Source organism: Plecotus auritus, assembly GCF_963455305.1.
Source record: "Plecotus auritus genome assembly, chromosome: 14".
NCBI lineage: Eukaryota > Metazoa > Chordata > Mammalia > Chiroptera > Vespertilionidae > Plecotus > Plecotus auritus.
The window spans coordinates 739,554-752,258 of NC_137780.1; the positions used below are offsets into that span (position 1 = coordinate 739,554).

The 12,705-nt window shown below is 62.6% G+C and overlaps 2 protein-coding genes across 3 annotated transcripts in view; one reads left to right on the forward strand and one right to left on the reverse strand.

Annotated features, from left to right (window-relative positions):
- Window positions 1–975: 975 nt before the first annotated feature.
- Window positions 976–8,665, reverse strand: LOC308238826 (uncharacterized protein). Its single transcript, XM_080651202.1, has 2 exons — window positions 8,255–8,665; window positions 976–2,542 (listed from the first exon to the last, which is right to left on the reverse strand). Exons 1-2 carry the CDS (start codon window positions 8,560–8,562, stop codon window positions 1,921–1,923), a joined length of 930 nt encoding a protein of 309 aa, XP_080507328.1. The 5' UTR covers window positions 8,563–8,665; the 3' UTR covers window positions 976–1,920.
- A 118-nt stretch (window positions 8,666–8,783) lies between these two features.
- Window positions 8,784–12,705, forward strand: part of PHLDA3 (pleckstrin homology like domain family A member 3) — a 120,985-nt gene continuing 117,063 nt past the window's right edge. The window contains exons 1-2 of one of the 2 annotated variants that reach the window (XM_080651203.1): window positions 8,784–9,565; window positions 11,478–12,347. In XM_080651203.1, coding sequence (XP_080507329.1) covers window positions 9,095–9,472 — 378 coding nt within the window. In that variant the 5' untranslated portion in view covers window positions 8,784–9,094 and the 3' untranslated portion in view covers window positions 9,473–9,565; window positions 11,478–12,347. Of the gene's footprint in view, window positions 9,566–11,477; window positions 12,460–12,705 lie in introns of those variants that run through there. The other variant, XM_080651204.1, reaches the window with a different exon arrangement.

Genomic DNA, 12,705 nt, shown 5'->3' on the forward strand with positions numbered 1-12,705 from the left:
GGCCCAAAATTAAGGACAGGCTGCCCTCTGCTGGCTGCTTGGGTAGGTGTCTGCACCCCAACAGTAGGCCAATCCTCCTGCCTCTCTCGCCTTCCTGAGCAGCCCCCTTGTGTGTGTGTGGGGGGCCTGGATGCACCCTCTTGGAGTGAACCCCGGACCCTGAAGCCCCTGAGCGCAGTGTAGTCGAGGCGGGGGGGGGTGTTGGGGGGGGCAGCGGGAGGGCTGGAGAGAAGGGACGGCTCCAGGGGGCGTGGTACCTTGCAGGGAGCAGGGCCCGCCGCCAGGTGGCGCTGTGGCGTCGGAGCAGGAGGCCCCCGCCCAGCCCGCACATGCCTCCCCCTCCTCCTGGGCGCTGCGGGCGGGGCTCACCTGGAATCCCAGGTGCTGGCTGCTCCCTCGGAGTGTTTCCGGCCAACGGGCCTGCGGCGCTCACACCGCGGGAACCGACCCCAAGGAGGCGGCGGCAAGGGTCTTGGTGTCCATTCAGGCATTGCTCTCCTCGGTGCTCGCATCTTCTTCAGCTGGGTGCCAGGGGTGCAGGGTGGCAGGAGGGCGCCAGGGGGCACAGCTGCCGCCTGGTGGGACGCCAAGTTCAGGAAGCCTCCCTCCTCCCAGAGCCCTCGCCACCTGTTTGGGGCACCTGGGGGCGCAGGACAGAGACTGAGGAGCCAGCGGAGGGGTGAGGCCGGGAGGAGGGCGGGGCGGGGGGGGGACGGGGGAAGGGCGGTTTGAACCGCTGTTACGTGTGGGTGGGAGTAATGAATTCCCGAACAGGGCACGGAAACCCTGTGGGAGGGGCCCACACCTGCATCAGGTGAGGGGGTGGCAGAGAGCCCAGCAGGGGAAGAACCCTCAAGATAAACTGCTGGATGGTGCCCTGCCTCCCGCCACCCTGGTCCCAACTCCAAACCCCTCCCTCCTTCCCCCCGCCCCCCAATTATGAGAATCAGTTGTGGAGCCTTTTTTTTTTTTTTTAAATATATTTTATTGATTTTTTGCAGAGAGGAAGGGAGAGGGAGAGAGAGTTAGAAACATCGATGAGAGAGAAACATCCATCAGCTGCCTCCTGCACACCTCCTACTGGGGATGTGGCCGCAACCAAGGTCCGTGCCCGCAACCAAGGTCCGTGCCCGCAACCAAGGTCCGTGCCCACAACCAAGGTCCATGCCCTTGACCGGGAATCGAACCTGGGACCCTTGAGTCCGCAGGCCGATGCTCTATCCATTGAGCCACACCGGTTAGGACTGGAGCCTTTTTAATATATTGATTTCAGAGAGGAAGGGAGAGGGAGAAACATCCATGATGAGAGAGAAACATCCATGATGAGAGAGAATCATGGATGGGCTGCCTCTTGCACGCCCCCTACTGGGGATGGAGCCTGCAACCCGGGCGTGTGCCCTTGACTTGGAATCGAACCTGAGACCCTTCAGTCTGCACGCCAACGCTCTATCCACTGAGCCACATTGGCTGGCGCCCCAGGTCTCCTTTGAAAGAATCCATGTGCCGGGAGGTGGGAGGAGTCCTACGAGGACCATAGCAGTACCCTACAAGCACTGAGCACACACTGGGGGCTGGCACGGGCCCACCTGTGGTCTTAGGTCCGTGGTCGGCACACTCCTCCGTCCACAGAGCCCAATATCCACAGGACGACGATGGACATTTCTTTGGAGAGCCACATTTTTTAAACGTAAACTTCCTCTAACGCCACTCCTTCAACATAGACTCGCCCCAGGCCATGGTATTTTGTGGAAGAGCCACACTCCAGGGGCCAACGAGCCGCCTGTGGCTCGCGAGCCGCCGTTTGCCGACCACGGTCTTAGGTGATCCCTACGTCAGCAGCACGAAAGTGGTGCGAGGGCCCCTGCGTCGCAGAATTGGGAGCTGAGCTTCGGGGTGAAGTCGTAGGCGGCCGTGTCAACGTCACAGGCCAGCCGTGGCACCCACCTCGGACGGAGCCAGCTGTGCCACTTCGGGCCGGCCTCCTCCCCTCCGGGAGTCAGCCGCGCCTGCGTGAGGCGAGGATGCTGGCCTCCATCCACGCCAGAGGAGCGCTTCGCGGGCGGCCCCGGGGACCTTGTGAAAATGCAGACGCCGCTCCGGTGCTCGGGGTGGGGCCTGGGACCCGGCATCGCCGCGCGGCTCCCAGGCGAAGGCGGCGCTGATGGCCTGACCCTGGCCGCACTCCCGGGACCCGCCCGCCCTCGCACGCTCTGCGTTTATGGGCCCAGGAAGACTCGCCCCAGAGGCCAGGAAAATCCAGGAAGCCGATCGTCGGAGTAAAGCCCTTCGTGGGCATTTTCGTGGGCAGGTTCTGAAGCCGCTGCTCCAGAGCCTCCTGCGTTTCCCCTCCGCTGACCGCAGCCCGACTCCTCCAGGCGGTCCCTGGGTTTGGTCCTGGGCCCAAGGAGGGTGGGTGTTTCTCCCTGCCTCCTGGCGACACCCACGGGTCCCTGGTGGCCACACTGCTGGTCCCGAAGGGCTGGTCACACTCCTCTGCCTCCCTTGAAACAAGAGGTGGCCTTGTGGCGTGGCTTGTTCTGGGCTGAGATGAAAAATGTCCCTTGTGAGCAAAACTCTTTTTTAAAAAAAAAAAAAATATGTTTATTGATTTCAGAGAGGAAGGGAGAGGGAGAGAGAGAGATAGAAACATCCATTAGGAGAGAGAGCCATCGATCGGCTGCCTCCTGCACGCCCCACACTGGGGATCAAGCCCGCCACCCGGGCATGTGCTCTTGACCGGAATCGAACCCGGAACCCTTCAGTCCACAGGCTGATGCTCTATCCACTGAGCTAAACCGGCCAGGGCAAGCAAAACTCTTTAAGAGCCTCCGCGTACGCCCTGGCCAGTTTGGCTCGGTGGATAGAGCGTTGGCCTGCAGACGGAAGGGTTCCGGGGTTTGATTCCGGTCAAAGGCACGTACCCAGGGTTGCAGGCTTGGTCCCCAGTAGGGGGCGTGCAGGAGGCAGCCGATCAGTGATTCTCTCTCATCATTGATGTTTCTCTCTCTCCCTCTCTCCCTCTCCCTTCCTCTCTGAAATCAATAAAAACATATTTTTTTTTTTAAAAAAAGAGAGAGATGCCCTAGACCAGTGGTCGGCAAACTCCTTCGTCCACAGAGCCAAATATCAACAGGACAACGATGGACATTTCTTTGGAGAGCCACATTTTTTTTAAACGTAAACTTCTTCTAACGCCACTTCTTCAACATAGACTCGCCCAGGCCGTGGTATTTTGTGGAAGAGCCACACTCCAGGGGCCGAAGAGCCGCCTGTGGCTTGCGAGCCGCAGTTTGCCGACCATGGCCCTAGCTGGTGTGGCTCAGTGGATAGAGCGCCGGCCTGCGGACTGAAGGGTCCCGGGTTCGATTCCAGTCAAGGGCACATGCCCGGTTGCTGGCTTGATCCCCAGTAGGGGGCGTGTAGGAGGCAGCCGATCCGTGATTCTCTCTCATCATGGATGTTTCTCTCTCTCTCTCCCTCTCCCTTCCTCTCTGAAATCAATAAAAATATATTTTAAAAAAAGAGAGAGAGCCGAAACCGGTTTGGCTCAGTGGATAGAGCGTCAGCCTGCGGACTGAAGGGTCCAGGGTTCGATTCCGGTCAAGGGCATGTACCTTGGTTTCGGGCACATCCCCAGTGGGAGGTGTGCAGGAGGCAGCTGATCGATGTTTCTCTCTCATCGATGTTTCTAGCTCTCTATCCCTCTCCCTTCCTCTCTGTAAAATATCAATAAAATATATTTAAAAAAAAAAAAAGAGAGAGAGAGAGAGAGAACTGTCTCGTCAGTGGCCAGCCCAGAGCCTGGCTCACACTAACTCGCGCCTGTGTCCAGATTGGCACTGCTGTTCCGGGCAGGTTGGCTAAGGCCGCGAGTTCCCCGGGGCGGGGTGGGGTGGGGGGCGGTCAGCCAGTCTGATGTCCCTGCCCCTCGGCCCAGGGTCCCCGAGGACCAGGGTCACGCCAGGGTAGGCCCCTTTGCCCGTCAACACGAGCACCCAGAGGCCAGCGTGACCCGGGAAAAGGGAAGAGTCTGCAGGCCCCGACCTGAGCCCCGAGCCCACGGTCCCGTCCCCGCCAGACCCACGCGGGGTTCCAATGCCCCATCAAGCCCAGACTCGGCCGCCAGCGAGGGGTCCGCGGGCGCTCTCCAGACCAAAGGGATCCCCGGTGAGTCAGGGAAGTTATGGGGCTGGAAGGTGATGAAAGAGCCGAGGAGCGTGGGAGGGGATTTCCAGTGAGAGCCGGGCTGGGAGCAAGCCTGGGCGGGTTGGCCCCCTGGGGTGCTGCCCTCTCCACCTTTCCAGGTCTGTTGCAAGGGACCCCAAAAACCCAGAGCCTCCCCCCAGAACCTCGAAACCTCGATCCGCTTCTTCTTCCGTTTCCCTCCGAGGACACCCACAGCTCTGGAATGGAGGCCCCACAGCAGAGGGGTGGGGGAGAGGTCAGTGGGGAAGGTGGGGGTCTCCCCGGGAGAGGGGGCACCTGTGGATGGAGGGTGGGTGCAGAATCGGGGAGCCCGGAGCACACCTGGGGGCCTGCCCTGTCTGGATGGGGAGGAGCTACCTGACCCTGGGAACCTGGGTCGGTCAGGCTGAGGAGGGAGTAGCAGTAACCTTTTTAAAAATATATATATATATTGATTGATTTTACAGAGAGGAAGGGGGAGGGATAGAGAGTCAGAAACATTGATGAGAGAGAAACATCCATCAGCTGCCGCTCCTGCACACCCCCTGCTGGGAATCAAGCCCGCAGCCAAGATACATGCCCTTGACCGGAATCGAACCCGGGACCCTTCAAGTCCCCTGGCTGATGCTCTATCCACTGAGCCAAACTGGTTAGGACACATTTTTTTAAAAAAATATATTTTTATTGATGTCAGAGAGGAAGGGAGAGGGAGAGAGAGAGAAACATCCATGATGAGAGAGGATCATGGATCGGCTGCCTCCTGCACGCCCCCTACGGGGGATCAAGCCCACAACCCGGGCATGTGCCCTTGACCGGGAATCGAGCCGTGACCTCCTGGTTCATAGGTCGATGCTCAACCCCTGTTGTTTCTCCCCACCCCGTCCCGGAGGCCACCCGAGGGGACCCAGGCTCCTTCCTCCGCATGGCCTCAGCCCGCGGTTCCCGGGACGCTGTGTCACCGAGCACGTTCCAGCTGGACCCAGACGGACTGATGGATGGACTAACAGGGCAGATCGGCTTTCCTCCGGGGGGCGGTGGGGGGGGGCCACTCTGGCTGCAACCAGGGCACATTCTGTCCATCAGGCCGTGTGCAATCAACAAGTCCATACGAATCGAGTGCCTCCGGGCCCAGCGCTGCCCCAGCCGAGGGCCCCCCTAAAGGCCAAGTTAGGGCTCCCCCCGTCCCCAGGAGCGGGGCAGGGATACCCCAGCAGGCAGAGAGCACCAGCTCCTGCATCCTGCTCCTCCTGGCTCCCCAAATCTCCTCGATCCTTCTCACGGCCCGAGGAATCCACCGCGGGCCCCAGCCGCTCCCCGATGGGGAAAGGTTTAGAATGAGTCATCGGCTCCTCTGCCAGGAGGCAGGTCATGAGACGGGAGGACAGGACTTCCAGGTCCCGAGGACCTGCACCGGCGGGGGTGGCGTCACCGACAGAGGCCGGGTCCTCTCGGCCACCCCACATTCCCATTCCGGCTCTGCCATGGACAAGGCTGTGGCCGTGCCTAGGTGGCTTGACCTCTCTGAGCCCTGGCTTGCTTTCCTCCTGGTTCAGAGGGCCCTGCAGAGCCCTGGAGGCTGTGAATTGACGGGGGGCTGAAGCGAGCCTTTAGAGTCCCCGGCCCCGTGACGGGAGAGCAGCGAGGGACAGATGGAACCTTGGGTCACAGGGGGACTCTGCCTGGCTGGGGCGCTCGGGGGACTCCCGGGGAGGATTGGGGGCCGGAGAGAGGAACCCCAGGAGGGCATCGCTGGCAGATGGCTGAGACCTGGGGGGGGGGGTCCCTGAGTCAGGGCTGAGGGCCCCTTGAGCACCCTCCATGGCCACCCTCTAGGCCTCAAGGGACGCCCGTCTGGACTCCCTCTCTTCTCTCAGGGTGCTGCCCATACTCTCTCCCGGAGTGGGGTGGGGAGGCCCCTGTCCCTTGTGTGTGGGGTCCCCTGCGGCTCCCGGGCTGAAGAACTGGGAGGGGCCCGGCCGGCGTGGCTCAGCGGTTGAGCGTCGACCTAAGAACCAGGAGGTCACGGTCCCATTCCGGTTGCGGGCTCCATCCCCAGTGGGGGGCGTGCAGGAGGCAGCCGATCCATGATTCTCGTTCCTCATGGATGTTTCTCTCTCTCTCTCCCTCTCCCTTCCTCTCTGACATCAATAAAAATCTATTTTTTTTTTTTTTAAAGAACCGAGATGGGACATGACAGCCTCACCCCCACCCCCCACCTCCAGGATTGGGTACTGCCATGCAGGGCACCCCCTCCCTTCCACCCTGGACCCTCCTTGTACCCGTTAGGCCCCGCCTCCTTGGGCCGGAGGGTGGTACCAAAGAGGTCTCATTACTGCCATGACTACGTTATCTCCATAATCCCCCGTCAAACACTCGATGGCCAGGTCCCTAAGACGAGGGAGGGACTGGTGGAGCCCACCCGATGGGGCGATGGGGCGCAACGGCCAGCGACCGGGGTGGGGTCCCCGTCCTCCCTGAGGCAGTGGAGGTGGGGGGGGCGGGGGAGATCACATTTGTTGAGATGCTGGGACTCCGGGAGGTGCCAGGCCCTGGGCCCGGCCTTCCACAGATGTTACCGAATGTGCCCGTCGGAATCCAGGCGAGGAGGAGGAGGAGAAGAAAGGAATCCTCTTGTTTAACAGACGGGGAAAGAGGAGGACAGGGACGCTGCCCGAGGTGGGCAGGTCACAGAAGGGTGGGGAGGAGTCGAGGTCTGAACCCAAAGCTCACGTATGTGTGTGTATATATCCTATCTAATAAGAGAGTAATATGCAGATTGACCATCGCTTCAACACACGAGATGGCTGCCCCCATGTGGTCAAAGATCCTGCCCCCATGTGGACACAAGATGGCCACCACAAGATGGCCAGCAGGGGAGGGCAGTTGGGAGGGACCAGGTCTCCAAGGGAGGGCAGTTGGGGGCGATCAAGCCTGCAGGGGAGGGCAGTTAGGGGTGACCAAGCCGGCAGAGGAGGGAAGTTGGGGGCAACCAGGCCTGCAGGGAAAGGCAGTTGGGGGGGACCCAGGCCTGCAGGGGAGAGCAGTTGGGGGGAATCAGGCCTGCAGGGGAGAGCAGTTGGAGGGGACCAGGCCTGCAGGGGAGGGCAGTTAGGCATCAATCAAGCTGGCAGGGGAGTGGTTAGGGGGTGATCAGGCTGGCAGGCAGAAGTGGTTAGGGGCAATCAGGAAGGCAGGCAGGCGAGCATTTGGAAGCCAGCAGTCCTGGATTGTGAGAGGGATGTTGGACATCCCTCAAGGGGTCCCAGATTGGAGAGGGTGCAGGCTGCGCGCTGGGCTGAGGGACAACCCCCCCACCACCGTGCACGAATTTCGTGCACCAGGCCTCTAGTATATATATACTAGAGGCCCGATGCACGAAGATTCGTGCAAGAATGGGCCTTCCTTCCCCTGGCTGGCGGCACAGCCTTTTCTCCGGCCAGGAGCCGCCTTCCCATGCTGCCCAGAGGCCCTGAGCAGCTGGGGCGGTGCCCAACGCCTGAGTATGCAAATTAACCCGCCATCTTTGTTGGGTTAATTTGCATACCCACTCCTGATTGGCTGGTGGGCATCGCGAAGGTAGGGTCAATTTGCATCTTTCTCTTTTATTAGTGTAGATTTATATATAAATTTTATTGATTTCAGAGAGGAAGGGGGAGGGAGGGAGAGGGAGAAACATCAATGATGAGAGAGAATCATTGGCTGCCTCCTGCACCCCCGCCCCCACGCTGGGCATTGAGCCCACAACCCGGGCATGTGCCCCAACTGGGAATCGAACCCTGACCTCCTGGTTCCTAGGTCGAAGCTCAATCACTGAGCCACACCGGCCGGGTCACACAAAACTTTTTAGGCAGAAAAGAGAGGGAAGCCCCCCCCACCCCAAGTCTCCCCCCAAACTCAGTCCAGGGACAAGGCCTTTCTCTTAGGAGGGGAGCATCAGGCCTGGGGCTGAGCCGGGGCCCTCCCGGCGTGTGTGATGGAGAGGACTCTAGGGGCAGTGAGACCCCCGGGGTCACCCTGGCGTCACTCCTGGCTCCCCAAATCTCCTCGATCCCAGGGGAGACTGAATGACCTTCGGTTCCTCTCTTCCGTTCGCACTGGCTTCTCCCCGCCAGGCCCCCCTCTCCGGGGTGGGGGTGGGTCTTCCCAGCAGAGACAGCTGTGCGCAGCCTCCCCAGGGCCCTGCGCCTCGAGGGTGAGGGAGGAACCCAGCGCGGATTCCCGGATTCCCGTTCCTGCCTGGACCCCACATCTCGCGCCTGTTTCTGATGGCACAAGGCCAGGGGGGGCTGGCCCGGCCAGGAAGGGGGGCCGAGGCTGCGAGGCCAGGTCTCTCGCAGGCACCCAGCAAATCTGCCCCTCGCGAGCAGCGACCCCCATCCCCACCCCCTCTCCACGAGCCTGGAGCAGCGATGGTTCCAAGAAGCGGCCGACCGGAGGCCAGAGGCCGAGGCTGTTGTGTAAGCGGCACCCCCTCCTCCGGGCACCCGCCCTCCCTCCTGAGGCCCAGAGCCTTCGGGGCGTGACGGAGGCCCCGGCCGGCCCCGCCCCCAGGCCCTGCCCCGGCAGGCGCGCTGCGCGCAGGGGAGGGACCGCGGGGCAGGAATGCGCCGCGCAGGAGGCAGCGGCGGGACGTGTAAGGGCAAGTTCCCCGAGCGGCCTCCCTGCGCGCAGACGGAGCCGGGGCGAGCCAGCGAGCTGTCGGCCGCGAAGCCGGGCGCACGGGGCAGAGGCTGAAGCGGGCACGGGGTGACCAGCGCGCGCGCCGGGCGGCGGCGGCGTCCTCGGGGCTGCGGGGCGCGCGCACCAGCGGTCGGGGGGCGCAGCGGGCGCTGGGTGTTGCGCGCGCGCGCGCGCGCGCGGCCGGCGTTCCCGGTTCCCAGCGGCGCTCCCGGCTCCCGGGCCCGGGCCCATGACGGCGGCGGCGGCCGTGCTGAAGGAGGGCGTGCTGGAGAAGCGCAGCGGCGGCCTCCTGCAGCTGTGGAAGCGGAAGCGCTGCGTGCTCACCGAACGCGGGCTGCAGCTCTTCGAGGCCAAGGGCGCGGGCGGCCGGCCCAAGGAGCTCAGCTTCGCGCGCATCAAGGCGGTGGAGTGCGTGGAGAGCACGGGGCGCCACATCTACTTCACGCTGGTGACCGAGGGCGGCGGCGAGATCGACTTCCGCTGCCCCCTGGAGGACCCCGGCTGGAACGCCCAGATCACCCTGGGCCTGGTCAAGTTCAAGAACCAGCAGGCCATCCAGACGGTGCGCGCCCGGCAGAGCCTGGGCACCGGGACCCTCGTGTCCTAAACCGCCGGGCGCGCCGTGGTACCTCCCCCACCGCCTTCCACCGACGCGGTGCCGCCGCCGCCGCCGCCGCCGCCGCCGCCGGGGTCACATGGGGTAAGCCCTCCGGGGACTGGGCGCTCATTCTCTCCTTACCTCCCTCCTCCCCTTTCCTGGAGACAGAATGGGGGAACTGCCGCCAGCATTGCCCCTTAAACGCTGGACTATCCGCTCGGCTGGCGTGGCTCAGGGCTGGAGCATCGGCCTGGGAACTAGGGGGTCCCGGTGGTTTCCTGGTCCAGGGCACAGGCCCGGGTTGCGGGCTGGATCCCCAGTAAGGGGCGTGCAGGAGGCAGCCCATCCATGATTCATCAGTGTTTCTCTCTCTCCCTCTCCCTTTCTCTCTGGAAAACACACACACACACACACACACACACACACACACACACGGCACCATCCTAGGGCCAGGAGAAATGGGGGTCTCAGGGGTCTCAGGGGTCTGAGCCCAGGAGGCCTGCCCTTCCCTCCTTCCAGCTGGACTCCCCATGGGGACCAGGCAGGGGTGCCCTGCACCAGCCTGAGCGATAAATGGGTGGGACAGACCTCACCACAGGTGGCTTCTGCCATGACTCAGTGGAGAGAGGCTGGCCTGCCTGGGCCATGGCTTTCTGGGAATTGGGAGAACCCCACGTGAGATGGCCTGAAGCTTGTCCCCCTCCTGCTGGGATGCAGGCTCCTCCTAGGAGCAGGGAATCGAGGCGGACGGGCTCCCCTCTGCTCGCGGGGTCAACGGGGCTGTGGACAGACCGAGGAACCCCATTTGCTAGGTGGGGGTCTCAGCAGGGGCGCTGGGTTAGGCTGGCCCAGTTCCACCACCCGCTGTTTTCGTTTTTAAACATATCTCTATAGATTCCAGAGAGGCAGGGAGAGGGAGAGAGAGAGAGAAACATCCATAATGAGAGAGAATCATGGACCGGCTGCCTCCTGCACGCCCCACCCTGGGGATGGAGCCCACCACCCGGGCGTGTGCCCTGACCGGGCATCGAACCGTGACCTCCCGGTTCCTAGGTCGACGCTCCACCACGGAGCCACGTTGGCCGGCGTCCACCACCTTTTGTTGACAGTGGGCCTAGGGCTGAGCTGCCGGGAGTCCAGGGGAGTTGGCGGTGGGCAGGCCAGGCCATCGATGCCCTGAGTGCCAGCTAATGCCCAGTGGGTCCAGAGAAGCTGGGGCCGGGGGGGTGGGGTGGGAGCAGGAGGGGGCCATGATGTGTTCGTGGAGATTTCTTCATCTTCCGTGAGCACTAGGGCAGAGGGCGGGGGCGGATTTGTGTCCGGAAGGCCCAGGGGAGGGACCAGGAATAGACCCTGGAAGGCAGGCCTGGCTCCCAGCCCCGTGCCCTCTCCCCCAGATGCCACTCCCTCCCCTGGGAACCAGGGGCGAGGCTGGCGACGGGGCCGGCACCCTTCCAAGGGTTTTGTGTTGTTGTTTGTTTTTTTTTTTAAATATATCTTTATTGATTTCAGAGAGAGGGAGAGAGAGAAAAACAGCAGTGATGAGAGAGAATCATGGATCCGCTGCCTCCTGCACGCCCCACGCTGGGGATCGAGCCTGCGACCTGGGCATGTGCCCTGACCACCTGGTTCATAGGTGGACGCTCATCCACTGAGCCACACCGGCTGGCCTGTAGCATTCCGGTTGTGAAGTCCCCCTCACCCCCCCCCCCCCACTTCTCCTCACCTCCCTGCCCGACAGCTTCCCCACCTTAACAAGGGGAGTCCCCCTGAGCACCCCCCTCTGACCCTCCTGTAAACGCCTGCTGGCTTGGAGTGGGGGCACTCTTTCTCTCCTTACCTCCCTCTTCCCCAAGGATTGATCCTCATTGGTCCCTCAGGTGTGGGGGGCAAGGGGCTCCCCCCCCCCCACCCCGTCCATCACGGTGGGTGGCGCAAACACTCTTCTCTGATTGTCTGCGTGCGGAAGAGGCCGGAAAGCTGGTGTGGATTCCCTTTCTCTCTTTCTTTCCAGCGTCCGGACCCCTTCGGCGCGCGGGCCAGGCCGTGTCACGGTCACGTGCGGGAGGCATTGCAGCTGAAGGGTCAGGTGGCCGGCCCGGGAGGAGGGCAGAGGCCACGCGGGGCTGAGGATGAAGATTCAGCCCCTGGACACTACGACGCTCAGGACGTCCCGGGCGCGGAGCCCGCTAGCCACAGGCCCGACTCACGGATCACGGGGGAGACCTGGCACCGAAACCCCTCCCGGGGCCCTGCCATCTGCCTTGCAGACTGCTGCCCGCCCCGGCTCGGTGCCCGCCCGGAGGAGGAGGAGGAGGGCCGTGCCCCACGGGGCGCCGAGCCTCAGGACACAGAGGCCAGCCTGGCCCCCCGGTGGGGGGACCACCTCTGGACTGACCTTGGCGGGGGGAGCCGATGGGTCTGACGCCCACGCGCGGGGGTCTCCTGCTGCTTATGTCCCTCTGGGACCCCCACCCCTCCAGGCCCCCGCTTTGCACACTTCTCCCCCCACCCCCCGCCTCCTGTCCTTCTACCCCGCCCTACGGTGCTAGGCCTGGAGGGGGTGGGGGCGGGGTGGGGTCTGGCCCTTACCATTTCATGCCCACCCGTCCCTGAATGAAGATGCCCTGGCCGGGGCAGTGCCCACGCTGTCTGCCGAGTGAAATTCTTTGCCCGCGAAGACCCACCAGTGCCTGGGGCAGCCTTGTTTATCCTCACCCCACTTTCCCGACACACAGCCTGTTCTTTATTTTTAATATGTTTTTACTCGGGCCCTCACCGGTGTGGCTCAGTGGATAGAGCGTCGGCCTGCGGACTGAAGGGTCCCGGGTTCGATTCCGGTCAAGGGCATGCACCTTGGTTGCGGGCACATCCCCAGTAGGGGGTGTGCAGGAGGCAGCTGATTGATGTTTCTCTCTGATTGATGTTTCTAACTCTCTATCCCTCTCCCTTCCTCTCTGTAAAAAAAAATCAATAAAATATATATTTTAATATGTTTTTATTCGGAGAGGAAGGGAGAGGGAGAGAGAGAAACATCCATGAAGAGAGAATCATGGATCGGCTGCCTCCTGCACGCCCCTCACTGGGGATGGAGCCCGCAACCTAGGCATGTGCCCCGACCGGGAATCAAACCCTGACCTCCTGGCTCGTAGGTTGATGCTCAACCGCGGAGCCACGCCGGCCGGCCGGGCAGGTGTGTGTCTTTTTAAAGATGTGACCCCGTGGGGAGAGGTCGTCTCTGC

Bases quoted from the DNA above. Each gene is read 5' to 3' on its own strand.
- LOC308238826 (XM_080651202.1), bottom strand. From the start codon at position 8,562: ATGGGGGTCGCTGCTCGCGAGGGGCAGATTTGCTGGGTGCCTGCGAGA. The intron at 2,543-8,254 runs GTCATTCAGTCT...TTTTCATCTCAG, and splicing joins ACGGAAGAGAGGAACCGAAG to CCCAGAACAAGCCACGCCAC.